The 16,931-nt window shown below is 44.5% G+C and overlaps 1 protein-coding gene across 1 annotated transcript; it reads right to left on the bottom strand.

Moving 5' to 3' along the window:
• Positions 1–11,832: 11,832 nt before the first annotated feature.
• Positions 11,833–14,164, bottom strand: LOC126101256 (homeobox protein DBX1-like). The gene is made up of 2 exons (XM_049911944.1): positions 14,138–14,164; positions 11,833–12,126 (listed from the first exon to the last, which is right to left on the bottom strand). The coding sequence occupies exons 1-2, from the start codon at positions 14,162–14,164 to the stop codon at positions 11,833–11,835; spliced, it is 321 nt and encodes a 106-aa protein (XP_049767901.1).
• Positions 14,165–16,931: the final 2,767 nt, after the last annotated feature.

The following is a 16,931-nucleotide window of genomic DNA, read 5'->3' as shown; positions in this document are numbered from 1 at the left end:
TGATACAGCCACTGTATATGCGATGAACCGTACCATACTTCTGAATGGACAGAAAAAGCAAGTATCTTCTGGTTTGTACCAATCCAGCATATTTTTGCAGGGATCAGCTTTATGTGAAATTCAACGTCTGCAGCAACTGTTTCGTTGTACAGATTACCATCTTTATTTGCTGTCCAAGAATCAACCAGAAGAATTCGATCTCTGCTGTGCAAATCCGGCCGTAACACCTGTTCGCCATGTTTGGTGATTTGCTGGTATATCCTCTCACATTGGGTAATTCAAGTGCGATGCTTGCTGGAAATTTCGCTGGGTTCCGAGATATGAACATACGTGTCTGGAACAAAGATGCCATCCATTACAATAACATGCGTTATCATGTATGAACGTGTGGTTATTGCAGCGGAATCCACGGCACAGTAAATCGTCTTTGCTCCCCTAACGGCAAGAATTCTCTCAGACCGTAACTATTCAGTAAATCTTGAATTACCTGCATTAATTATCTGCTCTGGTGTAAAATTATACTTTTCGGTAAAACGCCTTACTTTGCTAACAAACTGATAAGAAACTGATCACTTTTCGTTTCTGTATCAGCGGCATCACTAACAAACCAGCCCTGCCAACTTTATGCTTGATAATAGGAGAAACAATCTTGTTTTTTCTTTTGATGCGCTACGTCATGTTTTGGAAGCTTCGAATGTTAAGGTGTTGTTTGCATAAATTTTTGGTTTAATAGCTGTCGCTCAGATTCGTACGTTCTGTCGTGTAAAATTCCACGTTATTTTCGCATGGGGATGAAATGATCACGTACATCGTTATTTTCCATTCTTGTAACACTTTCCTGTTGCTAGCATGTCTTCTCAGCGACTTTTCGAAGTTTTTCAAAACTGTTTTATTTTTATTTAGGTAGTTAGCGAACTTGACTCTAGGTGAAATGTCTAGTGCTACTCCAAGAGGGCACCATTGTGGAGGATCATTTCGTCATAGCTGCTTCGCCTAGATTTTGTATTCATCAGTCAAGTAACCTGGAGGCAATTTTGTTCTTTTCTTTTTTGGAGGTGATGGATAATATGAGGAACCACAGCTCTCGCCATTGTCACGTCACAATGGACCACCTACTGATGTCGGTTCATTTTCTAGCTGTGACTTTCGATATACTACTTGGCCTTTCCTTCGAAATATCGAAGAAATCCACTAACAACTTACCGACCAGAGCTTGTTTCGTTGTGTAACAGCCTATGCATACACCACGTCGCATTCACCTTTTTAATACGCAACTAGCAGATCGATTCTTCTTCTTTCTTTGCGCTCGAAACTCCCTTCCTACTGCTTCTAGTTGTCCATAGCACGTCAGATTGAACCAGATGCCTTTCTTGTGTTCTGAAACTTAAATAAACTGGCCGCGTTCAAACGTCAGCGGCTACCTTTCCTTGTGAGTTACACGGCATTTTCGTCAGCTTGTGTATGTTGATCAAGGAACCACTGCTACGCCATCAAGATCTGATTAGGTACCAGATACGGCAGAACAACAGTCTTTCGATTCTGACTACACTTCAAGAAAATACGTAGACACTCGAAGGGTAATGGTAAGGCTTCGTGGCTGCTGATCACAAAAGAGTAGCCAGGAGGCGATCATTACAAGAAAAGCTACAGTAACGTCCTTCAGTAGGACGAACAGTTTATTCTCAAACTCACTTTATATCACGAGACAGCAGCATAACTCTGGTACTTACCTTCTGTACACCCTAGATTGAAACAAAGTAAAACGACAATTCTACTGCACTCTAAAAAAAAAAAGAACAAAAAAAAACAAGGAATTTTGTAACAGCGTCCGAATTGCCGAACAGTTTGTTTAAGGATTGGACTTGGATCACATTGGACAACTGGATATGAACATTTATATCCTTTTCAGACTTTTTACAATTACAAGAAATCCATCTGATCAAATTTTTTCAAAGTTTACCTGAAGTTCTGCACCGCCCTCCACAGCTACCAAAAGCATAAGTAATTTTTTTTTAAGTTCTAGTCCCCACATAGTTTCGCGACTCAGCTGAAAAAATGTGTTTGGCACGTAAATCAGTTGAAGCACTGAGAACTGTATGGACCCAAAGCACAGATAGAAAGTTTTGATGAAAATAGATATTTCTGAAAATCAAAGTTGTAGGCAGACCACCAGGCTTATAGGTATGCTTTTTTTCGTTAACATTTTCCAACATCCCATATTTGCTATAAAAAATCAGATAACCACTTCATATTATGAAATTTTATTTTATATTTGTGGTTATTGATATCAAAGGGAATGCACAAAATTTTCATTTGAGGGCTATTGGCATTACTGTCTTTTTGACTGGTTTGTAGTTTGTAATTAACATGAAACTGGAATCATAAAATAAAGAACAGATGCACCGCAGACACAATTATCATCTATCCCAACATTTCATGGTCCTCGTTATCAACTCTTCATTAGGCATATTCTCTGGCTTGACGTTCAGTTAAAACTGTCTGTTCGCTTTAGGCATGAACTGTAGTACTTTTGTTAAGTATATGAGTCACAAGTTCGACGTATTACTTTTGTTAAGTCTTTATGTTTCAGTGTTGATATTTGTCTTTTGTCTACGGATCTGGGAATCAGATTTTTGCAAGGCATCTAAAAACTGTGTTCTCCCCTGATGCGTCTTGAAGAAAATGGTGGCCTCCCACGACTTCAATGAAGAATATGTTAACTTTAAACAACAGTTCATGGCAAAGTGTTGTATACGTCATCATTTTAAAATTTCTTAAATCCACACTATTATTACGACTAGCAACTTTTGGTTTAGTGGAGAGGTCGGTAACACTCTTCAAGGTTCTAAAGCCTTCAGAGTCCATTTTACTGACTGGAATGCTGAGACCATGGAACGTGAAGGTATGGGCCGCATTCCTTCAAGAGCTTCCAGCTTTTATGAACAAACGGGCGTCAGTGCAGTCAGTGAGCGTTCCTACAGCAATGATAATTTGAGCTTTGGGCTCCTATTAAAGTGAAAATCAGAGAAATCGGTGAGACAGCTTTTCGCAAATGTTCATATATACAGCGTAGGGGTACAACACTGATAAAGCTGGTTCACCGTAAGATCAACAGATGTCAGGAGCATGCATACAGCCTACTGTTCAAAATCGACGAAGATGTGGTTTGGGCCCTTACGGTTCACAGCACCTGAATTGATATTTCTCCACTGTACCTGTACGTGAGGGACCAGTTGAGTTAGGCGCAGCGCTAGAGGCCTTGACTTTCAACATTTCTCACCACTGAGTCGATTCTTCCGCGGAACCGGACAAGGATGTAACAGTCATGCATCTCGTCGACTGCATTAAAGTCATTGAAATTAATTGAATGAAAGCAACTGGATTGAAATTAATAAAATACGACGACCACAAACGATATCAGCGAATTCCGTATCGGAATACTGAACCTAAATTGTAAGGAATACGTCATGAGGAATGAAAATCCGTGCCGAAGGGAAACATCAGTGACATCAAAGAGTCCTAAATAGCTACTGTGACTGCACACGGTGCCCATGCAATGCAGGTTCGTATCACGACCCAGCATGGATTTTTGTGTGTCATGACATACCAGTACCCATTAAAGGCATATGATTGCAGGGGAAATGTATAGGGCGTTAGGGGTATACATACGGATATTGTGATCAATAGTATATATCCACTTCAGTGTGTTAGTTGTTTTTTCTCTGCGTCTAACAGTCTTCAAGCAAAAACATCATAAATTTTACTACCTGAGGTTTTCTGCACGGTCGTAATTGCATCATGAACTGAACTACATCTGTCATTGTACACTATCCGTTTTCTACTCATGCCTCTTCCACACTTCTGTATCTGCCCAGAAAAAGTAAATATTAATGGCTGGCTTGTGCCACTAGTACTTGGAGGTACTAACCAACCTAAAAACATACTAATTGTCTTGGCTACAATTGTTACTCTGCTGATGGAGTAAATACTGATATAATTTTGTTGAGTATACTGTCCTCTGTCATCAGTAGGAATATCTGCTCTTATACCCCTAACGCGCTGTATATCCACAATCATGCCACAAAGGCAAAAATTAATTTAAAACGGCGACTTGACGAATATGTGACGTAAGGAAACTGGTAACACACTTTCATATATTAAGAAGCATTGGAATATAGAATCTGGAAAAGCTATTTAGTTAACCGAATCCCTTCCACGCCATTTTTACTTCTATGTTTTCGTTTTTTCTCTTTGATTGTTCTTTCAGTCGTAGTTGTAACACAAAAACTCATCAACAGGTCCTATGATTTCATTATTAATTTAGGTTGTTTTCATTTCCCCGTGTTCACTGTGATTCTTTTGCCCTTATTGTAATTTAATTTTAGGCCTACTGTACTTTGTTTAGCGGTTCTGTTAATTACAGAAGTTTGTATGAACTTGAAATAGACAGTACAATCTCTTGAGAAAAACGACGGTGGCACCGATATGTTACGTTGACAAATCCCATATACAACATGTGTAAGTAGGCTGTTTATGTTTTCTTTATGTAAGTAGGCTGTTTAGGTTCTTATATTGGTAACGCCGCCGCCACGTAGCGCTCTCTGTACGAAAATCACTGGCTGTGCTGTGTGCAGTATGTGGCTAGTTTGCATTGTTGTCTGCCATTGCAGCGTTGGGCAGCGGCAGCTGGATGTGAACAGCGCGTAGCGTTGCACAGTTGGAGGTGAGCCGCCAGCAGTGGTGGATGTGGGGAGAGATATGGCGGAGTTTTATAATTTGTCATGAACTGCTATATATATGATGATATTAAGGTAAATACAGTGTTTGTTCTCTATTAAAATCTTTCATTTGCTAACTGTCCCTATCAGTAGTTAGTGCCTTCAGTAGTTTGAATCTTTTATTTAGCTGGCAGTAGTGGCGCTCGCTGTATTGCAGTAGTTCCAGTAACGAAGATTTTTGTGAGGTAAGTGATTTGTGAAAGGTATAGGTTAATGTTAGTCAGGGCCATTCTTTTGTAGGGATTTTTGAAAGTCAGATTGCGTTGCGCTAAATAATATTGTGTGTCAGGTTAAGCACAGTCGTGTATAAATTCTTCTAAGGGGACGTTTCACATGATTTTTTTCCACCGTGTACAAACTCTAGGGACTGATTGATGAGAGGCCACCGAACAGAAAATGTCTAATGATTCAAATGGTTCAAATGGTTCTGAGCACTATGGGACTTAACATCTGTGGTCATCAGTCCCCTAGAACTTAGAACTACTTAAACCTAACTAACCTAAGGACATTACACACATCCATGCCCGAGGCAGGATTAGAACCTGCGACCGTAGCAGTCGCGCGGTTCCGGACTGAGCGCCTGAACCGCTAGACCACCGCGGCCGGCAAATGTCTAATGACCTTATGTCCATAAATGCACGGTTTCCATGATAGATGCCATTTATTCAGTGATAGGTTGTTACAGAGAGTGCGGTCGAATACACGCTGTTCCATGCAACCACAGTTACATTATGTGTTGAAAATGATTCCCAACGCACGCGTGTACATGCCGCAGTATGTTGTGTCTCACACGTTCACGCCGGAGTCCGCCGCTCGTGGTCTCGCGGTAGCGTTCTCGCTTCCCGAGCACGGGGTCCCGGGTTCGATTCCCGGCGGGGTCAGGGATTTTCACCTGCCTCGAGATGACTGGATGTTTGTGTTGTCCTCATCATTTCATCATCATCCAGGACAGTGACGAAATTGGACTGAGCAAAGATTGGGTAATTGTACGGGCGCTGTTAACCACGCAGTTGAGCGCCCCACAAACCAAACATCATCATCATCATCACGTTCACACCGGCCAGGCTGCCTCCGAACAGTGTCAAAGGCAGCATGAATAAGCTGCTCCAGTGTCTCCATATCCGGAATGGGCTCCGCATACACGATACCTTTGAGACGGCCCCATAATCAGAAATCTCTCGGGTTGTGATCCGGTAAATGAGCAGGCCGTGCAACTGGTCCCTGTCGTCTGTACATCGACCAGGCAAGACGCGATCGAGATGCGCCGGCCGTTAACGGCGAAGTGGGCTGGAGCACCATCGTGTAGCAGCCACACGATCCTTCGAGAAACCAATAGCATTTATTCCAGCAGGGGAGTCAAAGTCACCGGAAGAAACGCCGATAGTTCCGTCTTATTAGGTGTCGTGGGAGTACGACTGTTCCAAAATATGGTTGCCACTTATCCCGGCTAACACATTCTGCCTGCACCGATGCTGATCATTCGCTTTCACCATACGATGGGCGGTGTGCATACTGTCCCACAGATGACTGTTACGAAAGGTGAAGATACCACTCCGCACAAAGGTGGCCTCATCTGTGAGTAGGATGGTTGCCTGGTGAAGAAACCAGTGACAGAACTACTCCCAATGTTGAAAGTATGTCGCTAGTAAGGCCTGCACATGCTGTAGGCCAGTAACAGTTGTCTTGGAGAACGTGCCCACGGTCATCTGGCTCACCCTGGACTGGCGGGCCAACTATTTGGTACTAACAAGGCAGTCGCCTTCTACAGTGTTAATCACATTTTCCACTAAGTCTTGGGAATTTGTGGTAAGTTCCTGTGAGACCAAACTGCTGAGGTCATCGGTCCCTAGGCTTACACACTACTTATTCTAACTTAAACTACAGGGCTATTACAAGTGATTGAAGCGATTTCATAAATTCACTGTAGCTCCATTCATTGACGTATGGTCATGACACACTACAGATACGTAGAAAAACTCATAAAGTTTTGTTCGGCTCAAGCCGCACTTCAGATTTCTGCCGCCAGAGCGCTCGACAGCGCAGTGAAACAAAATGGCGACAGGAGCCGAGAAAGCGTATGTCGTGCTTGAAATGCACTCACATAAGTCAGTCGTAACAGTGCTACGACACTTCAGGACGAAAATCAACAAAGATCCACCAACTGCTAACTCCATTCGGCGATTGTATGCGCAGTTTAAAGCTTCTGGATGCCTCTGTAAGGGGAAATCAACGGGTCGGCCTGCAGTGAGCGAAGAAACGGTTGAACACGTGTATCTGGACATGCTGGAAAATTGGCTCATGCCACAACTGGAGACCGACAGCGCCGACTTCATCTTTCAACAGGATGGTGCTCCACCGCACTTCCATCATGTTGTTCCGCATTTCTTAAACAGGAGATTGGAAAACCGATGGATCGGTCGTGGTGGAGATCATGATCAGCAATTCATGTCATGACCTCCACGCCCTCCCGACTTAACCCCATGCGATTTCTTTCTGTGGGGTTACGTGAAAGATTCAGTGTTTAAACCTCCTCTACCAAGAAACATGCCAGAACTGCGATCTCGCATCAACGATGCTTTCGAAGTCATTGATGGGGACATGCTGCGCCGAGTGTGGGAGGAACTTGATTATCGGCTTGATGTCTGCCGAATCACTAAAGGGGCACATATCGAACATTTGTGAATGCCTAAAAAAACTTTTTGAGTTTTTGTATGTGTGTGCAAAGCATTGTGAAAATATCTCAAATAATAAAGTTATTGTAGAGCTGTGAAATCGCTTCAATCATTTGTAATAACCCTGTAACTTACGCCAAGGGCAACACAGACACCCGTGCCCGATAGAGAACTCCGACAGAAGGAGCCGCGTGAACTGTGGCAAGGCGCCTTAAACCACGCGGGGTTACCCAACTTGTCCCATCGCCTCAAAACATGGTGTTTTCTCTCTTTTCCGCGTGATTTTCTGGACCGCAAATGGCGCCTACGAGTGGACAGTGAGTTTCGACATTAACATTTCTTTATACGCAGAAGAGCCAGACAAACTGATACAAGTGCCTAATAACGCGTAGGGCCCCCGCGAGCAAGCGGAAGTGCCGCGCCGGCCGGTGTGGCCGAGCCGTTCTAGGCGCTACAGTCTGGAACCGCGGGACCACTACGGTCGCAGGTTGGAACCCTGCCTCGGGAATGGATGTGTGTGCTGTCCTTAGGTTAGTTACGTTTAAGTAGTTCTAAGTTCTAGGGGACTGATGACCTAAGAAGTTCCGTAGTGCCCAGAGCCATTTGAACCATTTTTAGAAGTGCCGCAACACGATGTGACAAAGATTCGACTAATGTCTGAAGTACTTCTGGAAAGAACTGACACTGTGAATCCTGCAGGGCTATCCATAAATCCGTAAGAGAACGAGGGGACGGAGATCTCTTCTGAACAGCACGTTGCAAGGTATCTCAGCTATGCTTAATAATGTTCATGCCTGGAGAGTTTGGCGTCCAGCGGAAGTGGTTAAACTCAGAAGAGTGCTTCTGGAGCCACTCTGTAGCAATTCTGGACGTGGCGGGTGTCGCATTGTCCTGCTGGAATTGCCCAAGTCCGTCGTATTGCGCAAGGGACATAAATGGATGCAGGTGATCAGACAGGATGCTTACGTACGTGTCACCTGTCACTTTCGTATCAGGGGTCCCATATCACTCCAACTCCACACACCCCACACCATTACAGAGTCTCCGCCAGCTTGAATAGTTCCCTGCTGACATGCAAGGTCCATGGACTCATGAGGTTGTCTGTCTGCCCGTACACGCCCATCCGCTCGATACAATTTGCAACAAGACTCGTCCGATCAGGTAACACATTTCCAGTCATCAACAGTCCAATGTTGACGGGGCCAGGTGAAGCGTAAAGCTTAGTGTCGTGTAGTCATCAAGGGTACGAGAGTGTTCCTTCGGCACCGAAAACCCATATCAATGATGTTTCGTTGAATTGTTCGCACGCTGAACCTTGTTGAGGCTCAGCATTGGAATCTGCAGCAATTTGCGGAAGGGTTGCACTTCTGTCACGTTGAACGATTCTCTTCAGTCGTCGTTGGTTCCTTTCTTGCAAGATCTTTTTCTGCTGGCAGCGATGTGTGTGTGTGAATTTCTAAGGGACCAAACTGCTGAGGTCATCGGTCCCTAGACTTACACACTACTTTAACTAACTTATGCTAAGAACAACACACACATCCATGCCCGAGGAAGGACTCGAACCTCCGATGGGAGTGGCCGCACAGTCAATGACATGGCGCCTCCAACCGCTCGGCCACTCCGCGCGGCCGCCGCGATGTCGGAGACTTGATGTTTTACCTGTTCCTGATATTCACGGTACACTCGTGAAATGGTCGTACGGGAAAATCCCCAATTCATTGCTTACCTGGGAGATGCTGTGTCCCATTGCTCGTGCGCCGTCTATAACACCACTTTCAAATTCACTTAAATGTTGAGAACCTGCCAGTGTAGCAGCAGTAACCGATCTAACAACTGCTCCAGACACTTGTTACCTTATGTAGGCGTTGCCGACCGCAGCGCCGTATTCTGTTTACAAATGTCTGTATTTGAATATGCATGCCTGTACCAGTTTCTTTGGCGCTTCAGTGTAAACAGCTGTTTAACCGGGGGCAACAGTTAGTATTATCATAATTGTCAACTTTCAGCTCAATAGAGTGATATTTCGCATTTGAGGAGCAAATTCTAGGATTCTCTTTGACTCACCTTCGTAGAAGAGCAACAGTTTTGATTTATGACATTCATTTGTGTGCAGAAATCACGAGCTTTATGTAACACATTCCAGTCTCAATACCAGCTGCTATGCCGCCCGTGAATACCTTTGGCTGAAATATAAAGCAAGGAGAGATAGTAATTGCGGGAAGAAATTTAAATTACGGTAATGGGTGGATAACGGGAGGAAACAATGATGTAACAGTAAGGATGCTACAAATCGGTGTGGACTATAATTTATTTTTGCGTAAATATACAACAGAAGATTAGATTACACTCTGTAACGACAGTACATCAGCGGCTTTCACAGTGTTTTGCAAGACGATCTTCAGCATATGTATCGCCGAACAGTCGGACCAGTGTCCACGGCCACTACTCGAGGAAGCCTGGAGGGCATGCGTAACATTAATACGGGCGCAGGCTTACCTTCATAGTTTATATCCAGTCGTGCTGCACTTTGGAAGCCGGAAACAGGTCGAACTGTAACACAGCAGCTTCTACTATTGCACTTGGTTGTCAGAAGAAGATGACAATGGCATCATTTTCTTGTATTCATCAATAGACAACTGTTGATAGAAGCATTTGTGTGCTTGTAGTATAATATGTGGGACGGACATTTTAGGGTTTGGTAAAATGTGTCTCTTGACTACTACGTTTAATAGGTCATTGATACAGTACTCTACTCATAGGTAGTTTCGATGCTGCAGTTTTAAAGAACGGAGATACTGGGACGTATACTGAAATACAGCATCTGGCAGAACTAAAATTCTGAGCCGAAAGTTACTGGAAATGATTGTATTTGAAAGATTTAACCTCCGGATACTCACTTTCATCGCGAAGTGGCCTCCAAATTGTGTTACCGAAGCACGTATCGCATGTCGACTAAAAAGAACAGCTTACGATAACTCTCTGCTTATTCCTTCCAAACTCAACTTAGCTTCTCCCACGAGACTGTGGGGCTAACATACAAGTATATTGTAAAGAGTTGGATAGTCCCATTCGAGTAACACTTTTCGAAATGATTAAGACAGAGCGAGCCACTCTTCATTTAATGCATTGGATACGTCCATTTGATTCAGTGACTGTTGCGAGTACTTAAAATCAGTTGAATAAATGGGACATTCCAGAGTTTCTATTATAAATGAGGAGTGTCGGTACACAATGAAAAATCTGACCCGTACATCACATATGTTAGTACCTATAACAAAAATGTGCTTATCACCGAAAATATAAACAGCGTTAAATGATTTATTAACCTACCGGAAGGATCAGGTACAAAAATCAGTAGTATCGGTTCACAGAATTACAAAGAAAGAGACAATTATCCAATAAACAGTATGAAACAGTCTTTCATTTACTCCTATTTTTGGAAAAAATGGATTTACAGACAACCGAATTTAATCGAAAACACGGAAATTAGTGATTTGTTTCTTTAAAGAGGCAACCGCCTTTCAACATCCGGGAACACATGGCCACTTTGTCGGAGAAGATATTTTCAGTACTTTTTCAGGCATACCGTTGATTCTGCGAATCTTAAGAACTCGATCCTATCGCATCTCCCGATAAAAAAAGTCACTGGTATCGAAGGGGTAATGTCAACCTGAAGCGAAGCACTTGTTTTCAACATTCTATCTGATTGTCCCACTAACGATATTGTGTTAGGAAGCCAGTCTGAAAATAGCACTCGCACATTAATAACTGTTAAATTTCTTCTGTGGCACTGAATGACGTCAGCGATGGAGTCTCGGGAAGGAGGGAAGTGTGGGTCGCGCTCGAGGCCTGCGTGTAAACAAAAGAGAACCATTTACAGTCAACAAATTAGCGTTTGCTCTTGTACGCAGCAGCAGTTGCTCCAAAAGGAAAAGTGAACATGAGGAGGATTGCCGTCCTTGTTTCTCTCGCGACTCGCTATCTCACTAACAGAATAGTTTCACATGGATCACATAGCTTATGTATACTGAAAGCTGACCAAATGTCTGTAACAAGGTGAAACATAGCTTTCAGATCATTTATATATTATTTCCTCTGGCTTATGTATGTGTGCCTTGGTGATGTGAATGGTTGACACCAGGGTGAACCAGTTGGGCGAGTGACTTATCTTTTCTTTTTTTTTAATTTCACTGCGAGACATGTACAGTTCTCAGGTGAACGAGTGTTCGTCTGCAGTCTCGTCAACAGTGCTAACACGTCGATTTCGGGAAAATTCAGATACTAACAGCGTTTTTATTGAGGGCGAGGTGTGTCCGATAGCGCCTCTAGGGCGTTTTGGTGCGCGTGCTGTCCGTGGCGGTTTAAGTTGACGTTCCCTCTTGTCACGTGACGTTGATTTCCTCGTCGTCATCGTCGTCTTCCGGGGGCGTGAGTTCCTCGTCCGGGAGCGGCCTGCTGGCCCCCGGCTGCTGCTGCTGCTGCTGCTGCTGCTGCTGCGGGGGCGGCGGGGGCGGCGACAGGTCGAGGCGGGGGCGGTCGGCCTCGGCGTCGCTGAGGTCGGGGTGCGGGTTGTTCTTGTTGGGCAGCGTCTGCTCGCGGGAGCCTCCGCTCGCCAGCAGCTCGCGCTCCTTGGAGTTGCGCCACTTCATGCGCCGGTTCTGGAACCAGATCTTCACCTGCAACACAGCACGGCGCGCGCGCTCTCCTCAGTCCTCGCTCCATGCGTCTCGAGCGTGGCTCTCCTTGAAGGGAGAGGGGCGGGGGTTTAAAAGGGGCAGCTGCCAACATCCATTAAGCATAACAAAAAACAAATTTATTATTACAAGTCGATTCTTAAAAAGAGTAAAACATGGTAAACAGCCACTATTAACCATTCCATTTACACTACTAGACATGAAAATTGCTACACCAACAAGAAATGCAGACGATAAAAGGGTATTCATGGACAAATATATTATACTAGAACTGACAAGTGATTACATTTTCACGCAATTTGGGTGCATAGATCCTGAGAAATCAGTACCCAGAACAACCACCTCTGGCCGTAATAACGGCCTTGATACGCCTGGGCATTGAGTCAAACAGAACTTGGATGGCGTGTACAGGGACAGCTCTGCCCATGCAGCTTCAATAAGATACCACAGTTCATCAAGAGTAGTGACTGGCGTATTGTGACGAGCACGTTGCTCGGCCACCATTGACCAGACGTTTTCAATTGGTGAGAGATCTGGAGAATGTGCTGGCCAGGGCAGCAGTCGAACATTTTCTGTATCCAGAAAGGCCCGTACAGGACTTGCAACATGCGATCGTGCATTATCCTGCTAAAATGTGGGGTTTCGCAGGGATCGAATGAAGGGTAGAGCTACGGGTCATAACACATCTGAAATGTAACGTCCACTGTTCAAAGTGCCGTCAATGCGAACAAGAGGTGACCGAGACGTGTAACCAATAGCACCCCATACCATCACGCCAGGTGATGCTACAGTATGGCGATGACGAATACAAGCTTCCAATGTGCGTTCACCGCGATGTCGCCAAACACGGATGCGACCATCATGATGCTGTAAACAGAACCTGGATTCATCAGAAAAAATGACTTTTTTCCATTCGTGCACCCAGGTTCGTCGTTGAGTACACCATCGCAGGCGCTCCTGTCTGGGATGCAGCGTCAAGGGTAACCGCAGCCATGGTCTCTGAGCTGATAGTCCATGCTACTGCAAACGTCGTCGAACTGTTGGTGCAGATGGTTGTTGTCTTGCAAACGTCCCCATCTCTTGACTCAGGGATCGCGACGTGGCTGCACGGTCCGTTACAGCAATGCGGATAAGATGCCTGTTATCTCTACTGCTAGTGATACGAGGCCGTTGGGATCCAGCACGGCGTTCCATATTACCCTCCTGAACCCACCGATTCCATATTCTGCTAACAGTCATTGGATCTCGACCAACTCGAGCAGCAATGTCGCGATACGATAAACCGCAATCGCGATAGGCTACAATCCGACCTTTATCACAGTCGGAAACGTGATGGTACGCATTTCTCCTCCTTACACGAGGCATCACAACAACGTTTCACCAGGCAACGCCGGTCAACTGCTGTTTGTGTATGAGAAATCGGTTGGAAACTTTCCTCATGTCAGCACGTTGTAGGTGTCGCCACCGGCGTCAACCTTGTGTGAATGCTCTGAAAAGCTGATCATTTGCATATCAAAGCATCTTCTTCCTGTTGGTTAAATTTCGCGTCTGTAGCACGTCATCTTCGTGGTGTAGCAATTTTAATGGCCAGTATTGTATTCTAGCCGAATAAAGCCGCTACCGGTTCCTAACTGCCAGGTTCTTCAACATATATTTCATTACTTTTACAAATTCATTTTGCTTACGTTGAATGCAATGTAAAATTTATAGGTCTTACAGCCATGATCGTTTTATTGTTATTCGAAACATTTTACATGTTTTATCTGGAATCTGACGTCACACAAAACAATTGACGGTCATTTCCGACCAAGGGTAGTTGCCACGTGTAGGTTTGGACACAGCATTACAGTTTTGTTAGTTCCTGTTTTAAGACAATGAGGAAACAGTGGACCATACTATCCCCTGATAGGCTTCTAGAGTACGGCTTCTGTGACAAAACATGTAACTTCAATTAAATTTATTAATTTGCCCACATATGCATTTTGACACTTACATTGCATACACCTCCTACTCCCCTCATACTTGGTCCAACTCCTCATCCCCCTTCCCCTCTGGCCATCTCCTTTTGTCCTCTGTATGAAAAATTCGTCCTTCTTCCTATGTCTCTCGATTTGCTCCTCTCACCATCTCCTCTTCCCATCTCCGCTGGCCCTCTTCTCATTCCATCTTCTTCTCCCCTCTCACTGCCCCTTCCTTCTACCCCACTCTGTGCCTATCTCCTCCTAATCCACTCTGTGCCAATCTCCTCCTCTCCCTTTCTGACCATCTGTTTATTTGTTCATTTCTTCCTACCGTTCTCTGTTCATCTACTTCTACCCCCTCTCACTATACATCTCCTTGTGTCCACCTCTCCATATCAATCACCTTCTCCTCTCCTTCTTCCTGACCATTTCCCTGATTGGTTACTGGAGCATTAGCTCCTGTGCAAAAAGTTTATGGAGCAGGCCAATACTATCCCCACAACATCACTGTTGTGCAAGGCAGCCTATACATCAGGAAACTGAAAACTGTTTTTTAGTCTTGACTTGTATCCTGCCCTGCAAAGCCGGTCGATAAGTCATGCCAATACACCTGTTGTGCAGGACTGTATATATCTCTGGCCTGGGAAACCGTTTGTTGCCGGCCGCTGTGGTCGAGCGGTTCTAGGCACTTCAGTCTGGAACCACGCAATTGCTACGGTTGCAGGTACGAATCCTGCCTCAGGCATGGATGTGTGTGATGTCCTTAGGTTAGTTAGGTTTAAGTAGTTCTAAGTTCTAGGGGACTGATGACCTCAGATGTTAAGTCCCATAGTGCTCAGAGCCATTTGAGCCAAACCGTTTGTTGTGCACTGACATGTAGGCTGCTCTTCAGAGCAAGTCGATACACAGGACGATACTACTCTCCCAGAAACACATCTGTCATGCAGGACAACTATATGGCAGGGGCAGAACAACATGTTTTCCCACATCCCCTTTCTTATTGAAGCAACCAGGACCCCACAATGCTGATTCTCATGAAGTTCACTGTTTGTATACCAGACTTTGTTATGACCAATCCATTGGTTTTAGAGGAGATCTCGACATATATATATATATATATATATATATATATATATATATATATATATATATATATATACAGGGTGTTTCAAAAATGACCGGTATATTTGAAACGGCAATAAAAACTAAACGAGCAGCGATAGAAATACACCGTTTGTTGCAATATGCTTGGGACAACAGTACATTTTCAGGCGGACAAACTTTCGAAATTACAGTAGTTACAATTTTCAACAAGAGATGGCGCTGCAAGTGATGTGAAAGATATAGAAGACAACGCAGTCTGTGGGTGCGCCATTCTGTACGTCGTCTTTCTGCTGTAAGCGTGTGTTGTTCACAACGTGCAAGTGTGCTGTAGACAACATGGTTTATTCCTTAGAACAGAGGATTTTTCTGGTGTTGGAATTCCACCGCCTAGAACACAGTGGTGTTGCAACAAGACGAAGTTTTCAACGGAGGTTTAATGTAACCAAAGGACCGAAAAGCGATACAATAAAGGATCTGTTTGAAAAATTTCAACGGACTGGGAACGTGACGGATGAACGTGCTGGAAAGGTAGGGCGACCGCGTACGGCAACCACAGAGGCCAACGCGCAGCTAGTGCAGCAGGTGATCCAACAGCGGCCTCGGGTTTCCGTTCGCCGTGTTGCAGCTGCGGTCCAAATGACGCCGACGTCCACGTATCGTCTCATGCGCCAGAGTTTACACCACTATCCATACAAAATTCAAACGCGGCAACCCCTCAGCGCCGCTATCATTGCTGCACGAGAAACATTCGCTAACGATATAGTGCACAGGATTGATGACGGCGATATGCATGTGGGCAGCATTTGGTTTACTGACGAAGCTTATTTTTACCTGGACGGCTTCGTCAATAAACAGAACTGGCGCATATGGGGGACCGAAAAGCCCCATGTTGCAGTCCCATCGTCCCTGCATCCTCATAAAGTACTGGTCTGGGCCGCCATTTCTCCCAAAGGAATCATTGGCCCATTTTTCAGATCCGAAAAGATTACTGCATCACGCTATCTGGACATTCTTCGTGAATTTGTGGCGGTACAAACTGCCTTAGACGACACTGCGAACACCTCGTGGTTTATGCAAGATGGTGCCCGGCCACATCGCACGGCCGACGTCTTTAATTTCCTGAATGAATATTTCGATGATCGTGTGATTGCTTTGGGCTATCCGAAACACACAGGAGGCGGCGTGGATTGGCCTCCCTATTCGCCAGACATGAACCCCTGTGACTTCTTTCTGTGGCGACACTTGAAAGACCAGGTGTACCGCCAGAATCCAGAAACAATTGAACAGCTGAAGCAGTACATCTCATCTGCATGTGAAGCCATTCCGCCAGACACGTTGTCAAAGGTTTCGGGTAATTTCATTCAGAGACTACGCCATATTATTGCTACGCATGGTGGATATGTGGAAAATATCGTACTATAGAGTTTCCCAGACCGCAGCGCCATCTGTTGTTGAAAATTGTAACTACTGTAATTTCGAAAGTTTGTCTGCCTGAAAATGTACTGTTGTCCCAAGCATATTGCAACAAACGGTGTATTTCTATCGCTGCTCGTTTAGTTTTTATTGCCGTTTCAAATATACCGGTCATTTTTGAAACACCCTGTATATATATATATATATATATACATACATGTATACAGTCTGCGATATCAAATAAGAATGTGCAAAAGAGTAAAAAGTCTTTCTTAAATGAACTCATTGGAGTGTACTTATTAAAAGAAA

The sequence above is a fragment of the Schistocerca cancellata genome, chromosome 9 (assembly GCF_023864275.1).
Source record: "Schistocerca cancellata isolate TAMUIC-IGC-003103 chromosome 9, iqSchCanc2.1, whole genome shotgun sequence".
In the NCBI taxonomy this organism is placed as follows: domain Eukaryota; kingdom Metazoa; phylum Arthropoda; class Insecta; order Orthoptera; family Acrididae; genus Schistocerca; species Schistocerca cancellata.
The sequence above is the reverse complement of the archived record's forward strand: the minus strand, read 5'-3'. Positions and strand labels throughout refer to the sequence as shown.